This window comes from Phascolarctos cinereus, unplaced genomic scaffold (genome assembly GCF_003287225.1).
Source record: "Phascolarctos cinereus isolate Bilbo 61053 unplaced genomic scaffold, phaCin_HiC Scaffold_7;HRSCAF=346, whole genome shotgun sequence".
Lineage (NCBI taxonomy): Eukaryota > Metazoa > Chordata > Mammalia > Diprotodontia > Phascolarctidae > Phascolarctos > Phascolarctos cinereus.
Genome location: NW_027556180.1, coordinates 151,404,569 through 151,426,621, shown reverse-complemented (window position 1 = coordinate 151,426,621; position 22,053 = coordinate 151,404,569). Strand labels below are relative to the sequence as shown.

The 22,053-nt window shown below is 38.6% G+C and overlaps 1 protein-coding gene across 1 annotated transcript in view; it reads right to left on the bottom strand.

Moving 5' to 3' along the window:
* The window catches only part of UBAC2 (UBA domain containing 2), a 238,176-nt gene that overhangs the window by 196,468 nt on the left and 19,655 nt on the right, over positions 1-22,053 (bottom strand). Inside the window, exons 2-4 of the mRNA XM_020964054.2 lie at positions 10,885-11,012; positions 3,199-3,318; positions 1,231-1,337 (exon numbers count right to left, since the gene is read on the bottom strand). Of these exons, the coding sequence (XP_020819713.1) occupies positions 1,231-1,337; positions 3,199-3,318; positions 10,885-11,012 (355 nt within the window). The remainder of the gene's footprint in view (positions 1-1,230; positions 1,338-3,198; positions 3,319-10,884; positions 11,013-22,053) is intronic.

Below are 22,053 nucleotides of genomic sequence, written 5' to 3'. Positions count from 1 at the left end.
AATGCTCATCTGCATCTCAAACCTAGAGATATTGGAGCAAGTCATGGAAAGAAAATATAGGAAAAAGACGTAGGTATCATCAGCAAAGCAGATGAGTGGGGGAAAAGGTCAGAAGTATTTTAATAGGCAATGACAACTAATGAAATACATAAAGTCAAGGCTTTAGAAAACTAAACTATCACTAGTACTAATTTGAATACACATTTTGAGGCATTTATACACCATTCATCATTTTGAATATCATTATAGATAAGATTATCATGAAAGTTAAGAGCTTAAGGAGGGAGAGAGGAGCTTCAATTTACTGACTGTTGCCTCAGATATGAGCCTACAGTGGTGGTGAACTACAGTAATAAACATAACTTCTGCTACATTCTAACCACATTCTGGGCACAGCATCAAGCTTTAAAGAAGGAGTTATCTGAGGGAGAGAATTACCATAACCATTGAATCAGATGACCATGTCCCCGCTATGCACCATTTTGCTCATCTTCCTTGACCCAGCCAACCAGATCTGCTCCCACTATGTGCCTGAGAGCACACACCCAATCCCCAACCTATCACTGTCCACAAAGTAACACACTAAAATGTGTTGAAACTTATACCTTGCTCTGAAAGGTCTAATCATGAAAACTTCAAAAATTATCATTTCTTAGAAATTACATTTTGGAAAACTTAAATCATATTTGGAATTTATGTGTTTAAGCTTTAACAGTTCTGCAGGAAGAAAAGCTCACAAGTTTTAAAACAGGTATACTATGCTACATGCTAACGTAAAGAATTAATTTTTCCTACAAGAATATAATGAGAGAATTAATAACTAACATCTTAACTATGGAAGTTAAAAGTTGCAAGAGAAAGTAACTCAAATTAACTATGCTTCCAGAACATACTGAAAATGTGAAAATACAAGGTGTCCCAAAAGTCTTAATGAAGTTTTAAGCTTTAAGGACTTTTTGGGATAACATGTACTTAAACATGAAAGATTTTCTTTTTATATCATCAAATGAATCTACATGGGAAAAAATAAAATACTTTTTTTCTTTTACTGAAACTTGACATTAACCTTTTAGGACACCTTGCATTTAAACACGACTGACTGGTTTTTTAAGCATCAAATGAATCTACACTGGAAAAATTAAAATGTTTTTCTTCTTTTACTGGAATTTGACAACAAAACTTCAGTATGATCTAATTCTAAATTACGCAAATCTATTAGGAGTTACTTACAAACCAGAAGGCAAGTTAGTGGCTGTGATACCAAATGAATACTGCATAGCTTCCACAAGGATAAAGTCAAACAAAGCTGACAAAATCCAGGAACCCAATAAAAAGGACTGAAAAGAAAAGAAGAAAAAATTTCACAAACAAAAATACTTAAGTCACTAACTTAAAATCAGTTCAACATACTACATTAAGAAACCTAACTTTCTGTTATTTTCATATTAATATTTAAATATCTGTGACAGGCCCTTCTTCTACAGAAGCAGATAGTAACCATTCCAGATGGTTTCATGAGTCACTGAGGGTAGAAAAAAACAATCATCAGGCAGCCACCCCTCTGGTTGATGAGCTTCTCTGAAATTTGCTAGCTAGGCTTGTCTTTGGAAGATAATCCAACAACCCATTGGTACTTCAAATATTTTCAGCTCAGTAAGGCTTTCTAAAACTTCGATCACCAGGTATAACTTTCAACAACCCAAGGTTACCTGCATGTCAGAATGAGGCATCACTCCGCAATCCACCAAATGGACTTTCATTGGCTCTTCACACAAAGATGTTCCATCTTCAACATCTGTGCCTTTACACTGGCCATGCTACATGGCTGAGTGCCCTCCCTCCTCATCTCCACCTCATATAGAACTCCTCTTCCCCTTCAAGATGACATTCAAGCACCATCTTCCACATGAAGCCTTTCCTGATCCCCCAACCACTAGCGCCTTCCCTCTAAGCTCCCTTAAAATTAACCAGTTTGTACTTATTTTCATTTTATTTACTGTGCATATACTTTGGTGTATGCTTGCTGCCTCCATTATTATTAGAATCAAAGTTCCCTGTAAATAAGGATTGTTTTATTCTTTCCATCTACATCCTCAGCACCTAGCAGAGTACCTGGCATGTAATAGGTACTTAACGTAGGCATGTTAACTGATTAACTTTAACAGATCAAAGTTAAAGAATGCAAAAAAGCATACATATGTAAGACCAGAGCAGATTTCTGACGTGAATGAATGTGACAACTTTATTAAGTTCCCAATTCTCTAAGATTTTCTAGAGTTTATTATATTTTTTGTTCTGAGACAAGAATTTTTAAAATATTTTAATTAGCCTTAGTAATGTTCAATTTCCAAATAATATATATAAGAATGTTTAAATGAACATGCCAACAATGAATTTAAAAAATGAAAACCTGAGTTTGAGAGCTCATAACTAGCATGGGGATGACTTTACCCCAAGATGATCTGGGAACATACTTCCTCCTCCACAGAGACCCATTCCTAACTTTGCAGTTTTCTGCCAACCTGCTACCCACAAGGTTCTGTTGCCCATTTTCTCTTCTAAATTCTGTGAGGGCACAGGACAGACAATGGGGATCTCCTGCACTTCTGCACCCATATTTGGACTCTGTTCTGAAACACCATCTTACCACTCTCCAATCACAAATATGACTGAGTGGAAACAGCACTATATATAGTTAGGGAACCTAGATTTTAATCCATTCTATGCTATATATCTCCCTGGGGCCTCAGTTTCTGCATTTATAAAATGAGTTGGACTAGATCCTCTAAGGTCTCTTCTGACTCTAAAGCTGTGAATCTATCAACTGACTTTGTCCCAGATGCAAGAAGTCCTTGTTATGGCACTGATGATCTCAAATAAAAGAACACTGAGTCTATCCATCTTTATCACAAAAATCAAAAGATACCACTCCCTTTTCCCTCACACTCATAAATGTAAGATGGTACATTGTGATTCTGAAAGAGACCGTTGAGCAAACAAGCTCTTCAGTGTATGGATGAGAAAACAGAGGCCCAAAGTAGGTGGGGTTTACCTGAGCTCACACAGGTAGTATCAGGGTCAAGATCCAACCCAGATACAATATTCTCAATGCAGAGCCACAAACTCCAGCACAAGGCCTTTATACAAAGAAAGCACCTGATAAATGGTTGGTGAAGTGAACATTCATAACAGACTTACTGCAAATTTCCTGCTGCCATATCTTCTTTCAAATATTCTAAAATTATATATGAGCAGGCTACTACAAAATGTATCTTTCAAATCAAGGCAAATTATTCTTCCACATATCAATCTCCAGACCTAAAAAGCAAAAAAAGCACAGAAAAAAGTCAGGATATTTCAAGTACTTTTCACAGAAAATTTATTACATTTAACTCAAAATATTTGTTTCATTTGAATACTTTGTAATCTGTTTTAAGAAAAGAAAGGAAGAAGTTCTTAAAGGTTGAGGTTTTTCTGTCAAAGAAAACTGGCTAAAACATAGCATAAAACTTTTTTTCATAAAACAGAGTATGAGGAACAAAATGGTTATAAAATTATATTTGAATGAAAGGCCTGAAAGCTATGTATTCTTACACAACTGATTGTGGCAAGGCATGCTTTGCTCATGATCTATAATTTTGAGTTAGCAATATGACTCATTCTTGATATGTAGAGTTCTTTTAACTGTTAACAGCACATTTTCTCTCATCTTCCTCCTTCTCCTCAGTAGGACTCTTCTCTACATTACAAGACTGTATTGTAATTACAATTACAATACATTACAAGACTCATCCTGAGTTTATAATCTATGACAACTCCCAAGTCACAGGATCACAGACTTACAGCTGAAAGAAAGCCTAGGTCATCCAGCCAGGCCCATTTTACAGATTAAGAAACTGAGGCTCAGAGAGATTTATTAACTTCACAATGGGCCACAATCTAATGGGGGATACAACAAGCAAACAAATATGTACAAACAAGCTATATACAAGATAAACAGGAAATAATTAACAGAAGGAAAGTACTACAATTAAAAGAGCTTAGGAAAAGCTTCCTGTAGAAGATGAGGTTTTAGTTAGGACTTATAGGAGGTAGAGATGAAGAAGAAGGACATTTCAGGCATGAAGGACAGCCAAGAAAATGCTCAGAGTTGAGACAGAGTATCTTGTTTGTGGGGCAGCAAGAAGGCCACTGTCACTAGATTAAAGAGTTTGTGACAGAGGGAGAAAGATGTAAGAAGACTGGAAAGGTGGAAGGGGTTAGGTTATGAAGTGGTGTTTTATATTTGAACCTGAAAATGATAGGGTACCACTGAAATTGACTGAGTAGAGGTGACATGTGGTCCCACCTGTAGTGGTTAAATGGAGGGTGAATTTGATTAGGGAGACCTGACGTAGGCAGACAGACCCACTAGCAGGCTACTGCAATAGTCCAGGTGTGAGGTAATGAGGTAATGACACCAGGGAGGTGTCAGTGTCAGAGGAAAGAAGTGGGTATATTCAAGAAATATTGCAAAGGTGAAACAGGGAAAAGACTGCAAAGGGAACAGACTGGATACGAAAGGTGAGAGATAGTGAGGAGCTGAGGATGGCTCCTAGGTTGTGAGCCCAAGAGGATGGTGTTGCCTTCTATAGTAATAAGGACAGATGTTGTTTGGACATGATGAGCTTAAGATGTCTACTGGACATACAGTTCTAGATGTCTGAAAGACAACTGGAGATGTGAGATTGGAGGCCAGCAGAGAGTCTGGGGCATGATAAGTAGATTTGAGAATCAGAAGCTTTGAGATGAGATCACCAAGTGAAGTAGTATAGAAGGAGTCTTCTCCCTCTTCTTTTGAACAGGGCCTAGGACAGAACTAAGAGACCCCTACAGTTAGAGGTTGATGAGGATCCAGCAAAGGAAACAGAAGGAATAGTCAGTTATGTAGGAGGAGAACCAGGAGAGAGTAGTATTCCGAAAACTTAGAGAGAAGAGAGTATTGAGGAGAAGGTAATCAACAATGTTAAAGGGTACAGAGAGTTCGAGGAGAACGAGGGCTGAGAAAAGGCCAAAGGACTTGGCAACTAAGAGATCACTGGTAAATTTGGAGAAAGCAGCTTCAGGGAAATGATAAGTTCGGATTGTCCACAGACTGTCAGACCGTCCACAAGAACTGCATGATGCACTTGGTTAAATGTCTTGTTGAAATCCAGGTCCACTGTCTATAGAATTCTTCTGGTGTACACAAATCATTTATCATTACCCTATTATTAATATATCAAGAATAAGAGGTTTAAAAGGCATCTAGCAGAGCAAGGTTAAGAGATTAGAAAGGCAGCATAATATAGTAAAAAGGAATCATTAAAAAATAAAACTCAGTTCTTAAAATCAAAGAAAGATAACCCAGACCTCAAAGGTCAGCTACTCTAACCTGTACCTGAACAGAAGTCTCCCAAATAGCAACTCTGCCAAGTGGTTATATGGTCTTTACTTAAAGTTATATCCAATAAAAAGGAACGTAGGACCTCTCAAGAAAGCCTTTTCTACCTTCCAAACTGCTAACATACATATTTAAGTGCATACTATGTAAGACAAAGAGGCTACACTAGAGTTCTAACATCTTTTCGTGCTGGAGGAATGTATGATTTTGCTCCAGTGTCATAATGTGCTTTCAGGCCACAACATAGTACAATAAAAATTTGCTATAACATTGGAGGTAGCAACAACAACAGACCACATCAAAACTTCTATCACATATGCAGTGGACTTATAAAAGCATTCACCCAAGGCCTAAGTACTAGGAGATGCTTGATAAGCCTGCAGGCCTAAAGATGCTCAATAAAATGTGAAGGCTACTACAAAATACAATACAATCCAGCTTGAAAATAACCATATCATGATCATTAGTGAAGGAAAACTGCTAAGTAAGATTTTTTATAATTTACATTATGCAACTATGCTCAATGTCACAACTGGAAAACTTGAAGCTGAAGTTAAGCATAAATCTCCTATCCACCTCAACAGAGGCTCTTTCAACTCAACAAATGGTAAATATCATCTGCAGTCTATGAGAGTGGCCTAAGAATCACTGACCCATAAAGTAACTTTTCTGTGTACCAAATTCTGATTGCTCTGCACTCACCAAATGTTCAAACACTGACAATTACTCTAAAGAAGACTAAAGCAGCCAAATTCTACAGATCCTTTTTTAAAAAGAAACAAAAGTCTAAAATTCTAAGCTATTCATTAACTGGCTTCATATCCCTCCAATCTCACCTCACATTACTCCCAAATATGATCATTTTGGCAGGGCTTCAGTGCTTCTCACATCTGCCTTACTGAGCCACAGCCTCATGTTCACCTTTTCTACTGACGAAGAATGTACTTCCGTGAACTATGATTTCCACAACTTTAGGACCTGGAACAAGACTTCATTTTTCCAAATACTGTTTCTCAGCTCAAACGCCTGTTGAGGGTTCTTGCTAACAGGGCTGAAGGAACTTTAGATGAGCCAGTCACTACTAAGAGCAATAGGTCCCTTTATTTGGCATATTTAAAGGAAAGCCATGTGGCTTAACTAGATACGTCCAAGAGAGCAAGGCGGTAAAGAAACAAGGACAACAAGGGCATAGCACTAGAGTAGTCCACTCTAAAAACTCCAAAAAACTGGGGCCAGTACTGACATCCTCAAAATAAGGCAGGGTGGAACCCTTCAACCTCCATATACTAGGACCTGGCCTAATAGAAAGATAAGAAGGAGCAGGGCAGAGATATAGCCAGGGATATTGCCATGAAATTTTGAGCAGAGGGGTTTTCAAGCCACAGCAGGAGGACGGCAAACGCACTAGAACTTAGCACCTGTTCTTTATACTAAGCTCTCCCTGGGACTCCTGGGTTCATCTTCACAAGTGCAGCCCTAGGTTAGGACAGCTCAGAGATCAGGGCAGCTCACGTGTTTTATAGGAAGGGGTAGAATACTACTCAGGCTGGTGTGACAGGTTTGCCTCCCATTAAGTTCACACAGGCAAGGAGTGGTTAATTACTCATGAAACTGGAAGTTTCTTGACAAAGACAATGTAGATAAGGAAGACACCAGAAAAGGGGAAGGGCAGGGGAAAACAGCACCAAGCAGGAGAGAGGTATGGCTGGGGCACCAATAGGTTGTGAAAAAAAAAAGAACAGAGGTTTTTCATGACTATAATAATACTCCCAAAGTAATCACTACCTTATTTTAAACTACAATATCATTCTAAGTTATACCGCATTTGTTTGTTTTCAAAATGAAAATGCAGGCTCAGATTCTTATATAATCTAGCCACTGCTCAGATTCTTAGGATCTAGCCATGGGCTCAGATTTTTACAATCTAGTCAGTGGCTCACAGGTGCTCAGATTTCTTAAGAGTCTGGCTAACATGGTGGATCTTTAATAAACCTTGTCTTTGGCTGAAAGAAGGCTTGGGTAGAATTCTCTCAGACAGGACTCGTGTGTCATGATCTTGGGGTCCCAGCACCCTAGCACCCCTAAACCTCAATATTTTGGTGGCCCGTGCGGGGAAACTGCCTAACTCCAAGCTCTTCTTCAGCCAAGACTGGAAGGTACGTAAGCCTCCCCACTCTTTCTAGCCCTTCAATTGGGGTCGCTCTCCAAGCACCAAGGCTTGGAGGTGCTTTTTGGGCAGACAGTTACGAGGCTGTCTCGAACTCAACCTGACTCTCTCAGGCTCTCAGTCCACTGGGTCGGTTCAAGGTCATGGACCTGGGCACACCTTCCGCAGCACAGAGGACAAGGACGGACGCCCTATCCAGAAGTTTATGCCCAATTCTGTCAATTCTCTTGGCGCTAGGGAATTGGGGAAAACTGCAGTTGCTTTTTGATTCCCTGAGGCTTACTTACTCCCTTCTCTCTACACTCCTGAATCCTCCTTCATGGAGGTTAGAGGGAAAAGTTAGAACAGCTAAAAATATCTTGGCAGATTCTGGAAGTTTTGCGACTGATCATTAAGGAGTTTTGAAACTCCTCCTTACAACCCTGGTCACTCCTTTCTCCCACTCCCCTCCTTGAGTCAATAGGGTATCTGTTAACCCCTCTCATAGGAGAAGAGAGTTTCACCCTTTCCCCCTCACCTTTGATTTCACCCTCCCTCACCTGGGGAAAGGAAGGAGGGGGGAGGGGCAGCAGTTACAGCATGGGCCCCACTGGCAATGGCCTTGGGTCCTGGAGCAACCTTTGTCTGGAAGCATCTCCCAGGTTCGGCACATCCTGCTCAAGGTAAAGAAGCTGGCCTCTGAATCTGAGTAAGCATGCTCTTTTAAAGTTGTAGTTTTAACTGTTAATGATGAGATGTTGATTCTCTGTGTAGAGTAACTTGGAAATGAATTTAACAAAATTGAAGTCAGCTGATTGGTAATAGGTTTGTTTCAAATTTCAAATTGGTGAACTTTCTGTATCAGTTACATCAAGCAATTTTTCATAATTTGGTTATCACTAAAATAATTTGGCTATTGTTGGTTATTGTTTTAATGTGTAAACTTGCCAAAAAGCTTGTTTGGGTTTTGTCTTGCAAGTATATAGAAATACTCTCTAATGATTGGCTTTTTACACCAGGACAAATTTAAATTTGAGATGTAAATCCTGGAAGTTTTTCCTAAGCTGTAATTAGGGAAACTTGCTGTTTGAGGTAAAAAAGCAAAATGAAAATGCAACATCACAAACGCAGTTACATAGTCTGTTGGCCAGCCAGAATTGAAGCTCCTCAAGAAATTTCCCCTTCTTTTGTATTCACAGTAACACCTAACTAGCACAGCTAAAGAGAAACAGAAAAAATTCCAAGTGACCTGAATGCAGAAGGTACTGAGCTGAAAACAGTATAAAGAAAAGTTACCTGTGGGCCTAGTAAGGAAATGGTTGAGTGCCATACATCACACTTTGCTCTCATATCTTTACTCTCACACCTTTACTCACAGATAAGCACACCATCAGCTGTGACACTTCCACATCTAAGAGACGAAAACATATCCTCCAAATCTACAGTGCCATATTCTTTCTAATTCTAATATTGGCCAAACGTTTGTAAATTACTTTAGCTCAAGACGTAGATTATAATAGGTCTTTAATAAAAGCTTGTTCCCTTCCCTTCTAATTGTAAAACATCAAATTAATGTAACTTTTCATTTCCTTTAAATTAACAGAATCAGAGATTTGGAAAAGACTTCAGGGGCAACCCAATCTACTTTTCGATAGGCTTAATTTCACTCTATGGAACTTCTACCCATTACTCAGAAGCACAGAATCATCTGGTCTAAACTGTACCTGTAAAAAAATTCCTCTATAATACATTCTATAAGTGCTCATCCAACCTTAACCACTGGTTCTGAAGTCAGGGCACCTAGGTGGCACAGTGGATAGAGTGCCAGGTCTGGTGTCAGGAAGACTCATATTCCTGAGTTCAAATCTGGTCTCAGACACTTAATAGCTGGGTGATCCCGAGCAAGTCACTTAACCCTATTTGCCTCAATTTCCTCATCTGTAAAATGAGCTGGAGAAGGAAATGGCAAACCACTCCAATATCTTTGCCAAGAGAACCCCAAATGATACTATGTTCCTTTTTCCAAAGACTGTACAAGGTAAAACCCACAGCCTCCCAAGACAGCCCATTCCACTTTGTGACAGTTCCAATTTTTAGAAAGTTTTTCCTTAAACCAAGTCTAAATTTATCTCTGCAATTTCTTCCCATCATCCTTATTTTTGTCCCATGAACCCAAGAACAAGGCTAATGACCTCCCATAACAACTAACAAGTCCTCCTCCACAGTCTCTTCTCTAGGCAAAACATTTCTCTCCCCTAATCTTCATATGGATCTCATCTGACTTCATCATCCTGGTCACTCTCCCCTAGACATTCTTCAACTTCTCTAAAATATATTACTTAGGCCAAAACACAATAATTCAGACATGTTTTGACCAGAGCCTAGTAAAACCATTACCCTGGCCGTTACAGCTCTCAAAGCAAGCTAAGATAGCATTAGCTTTTGGGGCTGCTATATCACACTATTGACTCATATTGACCCAGACCATGTTTTAGATGAATTGCTGCTTAGCTATGCCCCATTCATTATATATTTATTGATTTTTAAGCAAGTATAAGACCTTATATTTATCTCCATTAAATTTCACTGAGTTTTATTCTCCCTAAATCTCCCCTTTTTCAGAACAAATGCCCTCAGCTCCTTCAGCCTGTTCTTGTATGACACAATCTTGAGGCTCTTCCCCATCCTATTCCTCCCCAGTGGGATGCTCTCCAGTTTGTCAGTCCTCTCATTTCAGAGATGAAGAAACTAAGGCTTTGAGATGTTAAACAACTTGCCAAAGGCCACACAGCTTGTCGGTGGCACAGCAGAGGCTGTATCTTCCTAAGATCATGGATTTAGAACTGAAAGGGCCATTTGGAGTCATTTAATCCAGCCTCTTCATTTTACAGGTGAGGAACCTGAGGTCCAAAAAGGTTACGTGACTTTCCCTGGTGGTAAACTGCAAAGACTGAATTCAAACCCAGGCCCTAAGATCCACTGGTCCCATCCACTGCACCATGATGCTTATAAAACTGAATGATATTTTCTTCATATAAGGGAATAAGTATGCTGTAAAAATTGATCTTGCTAAAAATATCAGTCAACTTGATTTGGAAAATCATCATAACAACAGATAATAAATGACAGCTTTGATATATACACCACTTTTCTTATAAGTGTGGTATATACAACAAGGCACTAGTTCTATTGTATATTTTATCTGGACACACTGGTAGTAGAGGGGACAGGAAACAAATCCAAAAAAACCAACAAGTGCCCCTTCACCCTTCACCCTTCCCTTTTCCAGGTCTTAAACAAATGATCAATTACTCACCTGCAAATCATTCTTTACAGCTTGTAGATTATACACAAAGAAATTCTGATAATGTTGAAAGAGCAGTGCCAATAAAATCGAAAGGGCGCTGGGTACTAGTAAAAGGCTCTTTGACAAAGGTGCCTTATCTTTTAAAAGAGAAGAAAAACAAAACAAAACAAAGTCAATATTCTTTTTCCTTGGATAAAACAGTATCAAGACAAAAAAAAACCCAAAAAACAAGAGAACACAGAATTTCTCTCTCAGTTACTGCTAAAACTAATAAAGCTTAGTTTTCTGCTAAAACACATTTTCCCCCCAATTTATTTATTTATTTTTAGTTTTCAACATTCACTTCCTCAAGATTTTGAGTCCAAAATTTTCTCCCAGTCTCTTCTCTCCCCTCATACCATGATGGTGTGCATTCTCATTACCCCTTACCCCAAACTGCCCTTCTATCACCGCCCCCCCATTCCCTTCCCCTTCTATTTTCCTGTAGGGTAAGATAGATTTCTATACCCTACTGCCTGTAAAAACCACTACTAAAACATTTTTAAAGCTCTCCAAATTCACCTGTAGAAGAATATTATCAATAAACATTAGGAAGCAATTCTCATCCACCACCTAGGATTTGAATGCCTTACTATTCATTATCTCCTTGTATGTACTCAACATATATGGACTATAATTTCAACACAATCCTTTTGCAAAAGGTTAACCTACAGAAAGCAGGGGTCCTTAATCTTTTTCTGCATCATAGACCCAAACCAAAAGGTTATGGACTCATTCTCAGAATAATTTTTTTTTCAGAATGTTTTTAAATAATTGAAAGAAATGATAAATTTTCGAGATTAGTGAAAATTTTTTTTCCCATCCAAGTTCATAACCTCTCTGAAATTTCTCCACAGAATCTTTAGGGTGAATTCCCAGGTTAAAAACCCTAGTATAGAGGGGGAAAATAATACAAAGGCTTACTTCCTACCAAATCTAACAGTTTGCAAATCATGATGTATTTATATGAATATGTGTCATATTCCATAATCCAAGAGAAAATCATTGGCTATCAGAATAAGAAGGGACCTCAAAGATCACTCTAGTCACTCCCTGGCCCCCATTTTACAGATCCAGTTCAGTACAACAAGCACGTAAGCACTTACCATGTGTAAGGCACTACGCCCTTACGGACACCAAGACAAATATGAAACAAGTGCTGCCCTGAAAAAGCTTACATTCAACTGCAAGAAACCAAGCTCAAAACATCAGCTGGTCACTATTCACTCTGGCTTCTTCACAGGACCACAGCACAAGTCAGTCTCGCCAATGATGGATGGTAGCTACTAAAACTGACATAGTAAACTAGTTGAATGAAAACAGAATGTAATTACACCATGTAAGACTCACATTCCATGCTGGTTAACTAGTTATAAACAAATTACTTTGGTCTGCACTCTCTTAGTGCTATTGAATTGCTGAGTGACAAACACTCAGCACAGTCTTGTGTAAAATGTGAACATTTTGCACTATCTTTGTCTAAAGCTTTCTACACTCAACTCCTTGTAACAGAGTCAATTTTATTTTCCTTTTAGAAACTGATTCAAAACAAAATATGTTTTTGATCTGTATTAAATGCAGTGATGATTTCTAGCGCAAACTTTAGGATGAACATGAAGGTGTTGTTCCTCTTGCCCTTATTAAATTAATATTTTTACTTGAATCTCAACCACTGTACTTGGATGCTACTTGATTAATCCTGCTTTTACATATATATACATATACATATTATATATACATATACACACACACATATACCTATATACGAGCTCCATCTATAACAATGTACTCAGTGCAGAGACTACGAGAGATTCAAAGTTCTTCACAACCTTATGCAATGTCTGCTTTGTTCTTTCCAGTCAGACCTGCTCACCTTGTTTGTAGGTCACTATCTAATTAGGACAGCCAGGCACGTCAAGTTGGATGTAGATCAAAACAACCCACTGGGAAACTCTGCTTACGTAACTTTTAAATTTTACATTTTCAAATTTTTAAATCTTCAATCCTTTTTTCCCTTCTCTCCTGATACAGAAAAAAGTAAAAATTAACTTTTCAAGCTCTTAATTATTTTTCCAAGAGACCTCTGCCCCATATTTCAACTTTTTCTCCTTCAAGATTTGATTCCCAAGCAAACTGTTATACAAAAATGTACACTTTGTAGACTTCTGGACTAATTTCATTTTCTATCATCTGTTCCCTTTTATTCAGTTCTCCTTTTCTTTTTAATGCTTTCCTCTTTCTTGATGGCATACAAAACGTGTATACATTTTGCTTTAAAATTGATGGTACTCATACAAATGAATTTCAAGATAACAATTGCTGCTGTGAGTGTAACTGCAATACTTGTCTTCCCTCAGAAATAACAGCTTCAAATACGGCACTTTAATATCCACAGTATTAAAACATGATATTTGGAACTTGCATAGTTTTGGTATACTTAGTGTATAACTTCACTTAAGATAATTTCCTCTTCTATAAGGAAAATGAAAAACTAACTATTTTACTTGCCATCCTCCCTCACTTGAGAATCCTTCACCTCATGTTCAACCTTTGTTAACTCCCCATCAACAGATTTCTAATTCAATGTCTTCAAATGGGGTGGACAGGTTGTTGGACACATCGGGCATAATATTCCCGTTCACATATAAACTGAAGGTGATGATATTTGAAGTTATTTCTAAGTCAGATTCCAGTATTCTCTGCTGTTACACTAAGAAACTGAGTCCACTGTAAATACATAACTCCCTAACTTTGGCTGGGCTTTCAGTGTTGCCTGACAATCCTTTTGTTCTAAAGTATTTTTTCCCCTTACCATTCCCCACAGTAGCTGTTCCTTCCTATTCTGTCACCTCAAATCACCATAATTTCAATCCCTGTGGCAAATAATCCCATCTCTTACATCACTAAAATCAAGGCCATCCACCCCTCTTCATATATATGTTTAAAGACATCATTGTATTTTCCTGCCATTCTCTCATCTTTCTCCCTTCCTATATCAGAAAAAAGTAACTCTTCTTGTCACCTTCTGCCTTTGGTATCCTTCTCAACTTCCTTCTAAAGGTTTTGTATTTTCTTTCTGATTTCCAATCTTTCCCTTGCAATGGGAGCCTGGAACATGGGAGACCCCATCAGTTCCACCCAGGACTTTCAATTTTGGATACTTTTATTTGTGGGATACTAGAGAAACTGGTGCAAAAAAAAAAAGAATGTAATTCTACAGTTAGTTTTCTGGTGTATATTCCCTCACAAGTAATTTCTACTAAAGTAAATTTTTTAAACTTCTGCATTTGATTCATTTAGTGTTTAAATATTAAAATTCACTGTACTGGTAAATCCTATATAAATATGGATAGAGTCTAACACGAGAAATAAAGCATTTGGGTGCAGCTAAGTGACACAGTGGATAGAGCTTCAGCCTTGGAATCAAGAGGATCTGAATTCAAATTCGACCTCAGACACTTGACACATACTAGCTGTGTGACTCTGGGCAAGTCGCTTTAACCCCCCTGCCTCACAAAAAAAAAGAAAGAAAGAAAGAGAGAAAGAAAGAAAGAAAGAAAGAAAGAAAGAAAGAAAGAAAGAAAGGAAGGAAGGAAGGAAGGAAGGAAGGAAGGAAGGAAGGAAGGAAGGAAGGAAGGAAGGAAGGAAGGAAGGAAAGAAAGAAAGAAAGAAAGAAAGAAAGAAAGAAAGAAAGAAAGAAAGAAAGAAAGAAAGAAAGAAAGAAAGAAAGCAAGCATTTGAATTACTAGATCACTAGTACCTACTTGAAAAACTTTCTTTTTACATTTAAAAAGATTCAGATTGTTTGGCTTATAGTAATATCCTCATGCCTCACAAGTTCCTAAGACAGAGTTTACCTGTTTGCTTGAAAATCCCAAGTTAGTGTTAAGAGTGCTTAGTTCCCTTCTTGGGAGTTTCACTCATCTTTGGGCTTCTTATGACCTTGTTTTGTCACTTTTCTGACTGAAATTACTTGTCCTGACAGGTGAGTAAGCAATTCCATTTGGACTGTCCTTGAAGACGCAAAGATCCACTTTTGGGTGCCATTTAGAATAAGGATCCAAAGAAAATTTGCCTGGGCTACTACAGGGATCGTTTATGGTACAGGCATGTCTAATGCAATTTTGGTATACCCCTTGTAGAAAGGGACACTTGGAAAATCTGTCCAGACCCCAGCTGGATGACTGTATGTGCTGATAAAATCTTGGAAACTGAGTTTTCACCCAGGTTAATTTATCAAGGGGGTGGTGACTTCCAATTTATCCCACATCCATAATTACTAGGTGGAGAGAACACCACATGATCTGGGATTAGGGTAGGGATTTCGTTTTCCTGAGACAAGAAGCTTCATTTTCTTTTTCTTTAGGTATTATTCAAATATTGAACACAACTCTGTGAGGGTGGGTCCAGAGTAGTGGAACAGGGAGGGGGTGAGATATCTCAGCCCTTTAAGAATGAGGTCATTTTTGCAGGAACCAAGTCAAGTCTGGTTGGTGAAAGTGAGAGGATGATTCCTAGTCAATACCAAGATCTAAATCTGAAATGGAGAGAGCATCATGTCATCTGGAAAGCTCTGAGGGGACTACATTTCCTTCTAAGACAGGAAGCCAATTTTCTTTGCCTTTTTGCTTTTGGGTGCAATTAAGGCCAATGCTGAATCTGTAAAACTTTGTATTTGAGGAAAATTGTGATTTTTATTTTTTGCCTGCCATAAGATTGTGCCAGACTGACTGTTTTGAGACTTTCTTGTATGGCACTGGGGAAGCAAATGAAAGGCTAATGTTTACGCTTCCCAGAAACCTGGAGTGGGGATACAGATGATGTGTTCAAAATGCACTCCTACTCATCTGCCAAGGAAGCAAATTTTTCAAACAATTGAGAGAGTATAATGAGAGCATAGTGCATTCACAAATCCCATCAGCTTGCATGATGCAATCCTCTACACATGAGGAAGGTGGCTCCCAGGAAAATCATAGGGAAGTACTTTGGAGAAACTGAGGAGCACGTGTGGATATGCTGCAACTAATTCCAGCTGGCTAACCATGTGGTTGGGAGGGGATTTTTCTGACTGGCTGTGTAGGCAGTCTAGGAGAACTAGGTAGCTCTTTTGCTCATAATACCTGATAACAGAGATTGGAGCATCCAACCCTTTAGGTTAAGAGGTCAAGTCACAGAAATCCAGGCCAGATGTTACAGCCAGCACAGCATTAGTCCCCAAAGAAACAGGGAACCATCTTGGGGGAGGGTTGTGATCTCCTGGACCCATGCCAGTAAAAGTTGAATAGAGGAGTCCTCCAGTAGCAATGCCACCTTTCGGATATAAACTTGGTAGGACCAATGTTATTTAGGAACTGAGGTAAGTTTAAGCTGACTTACCGGAGAATAAAGTGATACAGGAGAAAATGTGTTTAGATATATGGGTAGAAATGTTTATATGTTTGTTTTTGCTATTATCTTTGTAGTAAACATTCTTTCATAAAATATACCATGTTAAGTGTTTAAATGGAACTCAGGTACTCGTTACAGGCCCCTGACAATAAAAGCAGCATCACTGGTGGGGGCTCAAATGATACCAGTAGAGGAGACATCCTACAAACACCCCAGGGTACCCCAAAACCCAGAAGGGTTGATGTAGCATCCCTGGCCCTGAAAGAGTGAGGACAGAGAGCACACACTACACCCTTTTTCACTGGCTCCTTCCCCTAGGCCTACAAATAGACTTTTTTTTTTCATCCTAAAACAACTCAATCATGGTAGTCATATTCACATGTTCAATACTCCTGACAAATTAAACTACTCACATTTTTAAAAATGATTCCGCACTTTACCACTTCTATCCTTTTGCTGTTTTATATACCTGGAATGCTCTCCCCTACAACATCATCTTTTGAAGACCTATCCACACCGTGACATCTAGGTTGCATCACTTTTTCCATATGGCCTTTCCTGAAGGCCCAGTTAAAAATAATCTCACCTTCCACTCTGTATCTCTTAGGGATCTAATAAGACTTCCATTTGTTTTAAAAAGCATTTATACAGACGTCCTCTAGGCCCCCTAGACCACAAGCTTCCCGAGAACAAGAACAAGCCTATACTTCACAGAGCCCCATTCTCACAGTCAGAAGGAACTTCACATGCCACCTTGTCACAGGTGCTTGTTCATTTGTAACAGAGTAAAGGACTCCATTATGATCAGGGAAGTGCAGACTTTACCCAGCACCAAAGGTTGGTCATTTTGGAAGAGACACTTAACTTTAGGGGATACCAGCTTCCTCATCTCTGAACTAAAGGGGGTTAGCCTCTATCAGTGTGTCTCAACTCTGGAAGCAGGCCACAAAGGAATCTATCCCCCTCATCCGTCAGTGTTGCTCAATTAAAACTGATCACATGGGGCAGCAGTGGATAGAACACCAGCCCTGAAGTCAGGAGGACCTGAGTTCAAATCCTACCTCAGACCAAACACTTGACACTTACAACTGTGTGACCCTGGGCAAGTCACTTAACTCCAATTGCCTTGAATGAATGAATGAATGAATGAATGAATGAAATGAAATTGATTACATGATCAAAATGTTGGCTTCTTCCCAGTCTAGAATGAAACACTAAAAACACCCAGAGTGTTCAATTGTTGGAACATATTGGTAGATTGTTGTTATTGTTGCTGTTTTACTATAAATTCATCCTGTTGCAATATCCATTATATATAAATCAGGAATTTGAAGAGATAAAAAAAATATAAAGAACCAAGGCCCACAAACCTAGTTAAAAAAAACAAATCCCTTATATAGGAAAAATGCCAATTTGATATCTCTAATTTGTACGTATAAGTAGTACACATGATGCAGTGTATTCAATGATACCAATTTTTTTTTAAGTTATCTAGTTCTGGGATTTAACTAAGTGATTCCTTAGGTCCCTTCAGTTCTCAATTTATCCTATAATTGAATATTGTTCCTGATTATAAAATACTAATCGATAAACAATTACATCCATCTCTCCAAGTAAGTTATTTATAGTATTAGCATATTCAGAATATTTTTAAAAATTTTACTCTTCTAAATCAATGGGTCTAATTGTTACTTGATACCATTAGTAGCAAGCATTTTAAAAATCATGTTAAAAGATTTTATCCTAAGCATTACATCAAAGTTTTGTTTGAAGCAAAGGGTTCCACTACTAGAAAGAGTATGAGAGTCACTGGGCTAATAACTCTAACATCCCTTCCAGAACTAGATTGGTTTAGGTTCATGTGATTTTTCCCTGGGGGTGACTGCCACATTTACAACCGTTTCTGTGGTTTATGAACTTGCTGAAGTATATAAAAATAGCCAAGTTATTTCCTCTACGTTATGGTTTCCCAAACTTCAAAAATGAAACAATTAGAAAGGTGGTTGACTACATTCTTCATAAGAAACACATAAAACAAGATTTTAATAAAAAATAAAAAGAGGCAATAGCATTCCCATCACCAACCAAGGAGCTTTCTATCTCTAGTATTGGAGATAAGTACCAAATCTATGATGTTGTTCAACTGAAGTCTAGGACAATATCCTAAAGTACATCATTAGAAGAGAAAATTTAGGGGATATGACAGTCATATTATAAATTATTTATGTTACATAAAGTAGTCATTATTGGAAAAGCCTAGGAACCCCATGTAAGACACAAGATTTAAGAAGTTCCTGAGTTTTAATCTTATGGGTTAAATGGTAGCAGCCAGATTACTGATCATATATGAGTGCGCATATATGTGCTTTCAGATATGCAAAATACTTTACAAACATTATCTCTTTTGATCCTCACAATAATCCTGTGAAGTAGATGTTATTATCCTCCTTATTTTATGAAAGAGGAAACTAAGTCTGAGAAAGGATATGTGACTTGGCCAGAGTCATTTAGCTAAAAAGTGCTTGAGGCAGCATTTAAACCTGGGATTTCTGAAAGCCAAGCCCAGTGCCCTTGCTGTGTTACCTCTACAGTGGTCCAAATCGCTGTGGCAGGTCAATCACTGACCTAGCACACATAACTCTCTGGGTTTCAGAATTCTCATTGTAAAATTATGGGTTGGTTTTCAGGATGCTTCTCTCTCCTGGTTTTCCTCCTACCTCGTCGACTGCTCCTTCTCTGTCTCCTTTGCTGGGATCCTCCCTCCTCAAGATCCCGTCCTGTAACCCTAGGTATCCCTCAGGGTTTTATCTGGGGCCCTCTTCTCTTCTGCCTTCACATGGTGATATCATCAGGTCCCAATGATTTCATTACCATCTCTATGCTGACCATTCTCAAATCTACCTATCTTATACCAATCTCTCCACTGACCTCCAACCTTGCATCTCTACCAGCCTTTCAGATATTTCAAAGAGGATGCCCAGCAGACATCCTAAATTAAAAACAGAACTCATGATTTCTTCCCTTAAACACTACCTCACCCCTGACCTTCCCTATTACTGTAGAGGGTAATACCATCCTCTCAGGCTGCCATGCTAGAAGTCATCCTAGATTCCTCACTATCACTAATCCCCATATCCATGCTGTTGCCAACACCTGTCGATTTTACTTTGTAACACCTCTGGAATAAGTCTCCTCTCCTCTGACACTGTCACCATTCTAGAGCAGGCCCTTATGCCTGGATTACTGCAATAGCCTACAGATGGGTCTGCCAGCCTCAAGTCTCTCCCCACTCCAACCCATCCTCTATTCAAGCACAAAAGTGATTTTCCTAAAGCACGTATCCAACTGTCACCACCCCCACCCCCCAACACTGTTCCCTATGGCCTCCAGGAGCAAATACAAGATGCTCTGTTTCACATTCGGAGCACTTTATAACCTGACACTCCCCATCTCCCACCCCACAACTTTCCCCTGGACACATACTCTTTGAACCCGTGACACTGGCCTCCTGGTTGTTTCCATGCACAAGACATTCCGTCTGCCTGCTCCAGGCATTCTCTCTGGCTGTCTCCCATGCCTAGAATGTTCTACCTCCTTCACTCTAACTACTATTGACCTCCCTGGCTTCCTTTAAATCCCATCCTACCTTCTATAAGAAGCCTTTCCCAACCCCTCTTAATTCTACGGCCCTTGTTAATTGTTTCCTATTTATCTGTAATAGCTTTTGCTTTGTATATATTTGTTTGCATGTTGTCTTCCCCATTAGATTGTAAGCTCCTTGACGCACTGTCTTTTGCCTCTTTCTGTATCCCTAGCACTTAGCACAATTCCTGACAGTTAATAGTGGACACTAAATAAATATTGACTGATATCTTCCCAACTCCTTTGTAGGAAGTGGTGGGGTGGAGAAGGTTCATGGGTGGGAAAAACTGCATATAATATCAGATTTTTTTCCATGTATTGATTGATTTGGCTGATGTTTTCTTCTCTTCCTCCTCTTTTTCATTTTAAAAATTCTTTGACATAAGAGATGATTGTCTCAGAGGAAAAGGCAGGAATACAAAGGGAAATTTACATGTTAAAATAAAAGACAGCAATAAAAACTTAGGACCCAATCAGCACAGTTTTGTGACTTTCCTCAGCTCTGTTCAGCAGCTATGAGTAGGAATGTACAAGGCAAATGGTGGCAATTATCCAAGGTAGAAGTATATCGTAAGGTGTGACAGATGACAGGCAGGGGGATCTATAGATTTTAGACTACAGAAGTGAACTGATTCACTAATGGGTCAGGTCTGGGAAGTGATGAGAGTATAGCCAGTGCAGGATTCAATGCCTGGGAAAGTACTGATAAAGAACAGGGTTTACAGTCATAAAGGAATAATGGGAAGATAAAAGATAATGATCAGTTAAAGAAATTCCAGAGCTCTTATCAACACTGACATCCCTGTGTACAACTGAAGTGGAGTGGAGGGGTAGGTCTTGGGAACTGGATAGATTGATAAGTTGGGACGTTAGGCTATTAAAAGAAACATTAATACATATGCTGAAAATCCTCTAGTATTAGGAAAGAATTAAGGTAGAAAATGAGACTGTTTCTGACACTAAGGAATGAGGAAGAATGTTCAGGAGATAACTAGGATCTGGAACGGATAATAAATTTGAATAGTGTGAATCTCAGAGAGCAAAATGTCGCCTGAGTGACAGTGGCAGAGGGTGAACTTCAAAGTGTCATCGTCAATGAGGGGCAGATAGTATTCTGAATTCTTCACCAAGGCCAGTGACAGGATATGAGAGAAAGTGTAAGCCATGGAGGAGGAGCTGGATAAGAATGAGATGGGTGGGATTTAGGCATCTAACAATTGGGGTTAGGGAAGGAAGAGTATTTGTTCTTCAGCAGCTAGGAATTCAGTATCACAGGGACGGGGAAGGTAAAAAAGGGTATGTTATATTCAACATCATTTTAACTGCCCTAAACTTTGCCTGCTTGTCTCACATTCGGTTCAGTCCTACTAATCTGAATCATCTTGAATCTGGACTTTCATTTAAAAAAAAGAAAAGAAAAACACAAAACAAACACAAAACAAAAACCAACCTTAATTTGATTAACTTTAGACTATCTCAAAGTGTTTATTTCTACCTTTAAGTGAATTCCACCTTAGCTATCAGAGCTTCTGGTTGTCCTATTCAGTGCAAAGGAATCCAATCTTCTTATTATTCCCAAATATTATGCTCAGTAAAAGTTGCCCAAAAAATACCCTTTGATTCAGCAACTCAGGAATATATTTATATTTTCTATATCCCAAAGTATTAAGGACAAAAAGGGGAGGGAATGCTTGCTCTCTTTCTTCAAAGATGTCCATGGCAACATTATTTGAAATGAAAAAATGAAAAGCAAATTAAGTGTCTAACAAAAGGGAAATGTTTAAACTAATTGTAGTACAGTAATGTAATAGAATTTGATAATGTCACTAATATTGGCAAATATGAGGAACATAAGGAAATACAGAAAGACCTTTATGAAATAATGCAAAATAGAATCAGAAGACAGTATATGTATCTTACCTCCACCAGCTCTGTGATCATGGACAGGTCATTTAATTCCTCTAAACTTAGGTTTCCTCATCTGCAAAATGGTGATAATATTTGGACTAGCTACCTTAAAAGGCTGTTGTGGGTTCACAATCACCCATTTTAGACTAATGGAAAATACCCAAACTCATTTTTCTTTCTCTCTTGCACTTCTCCCTAGAA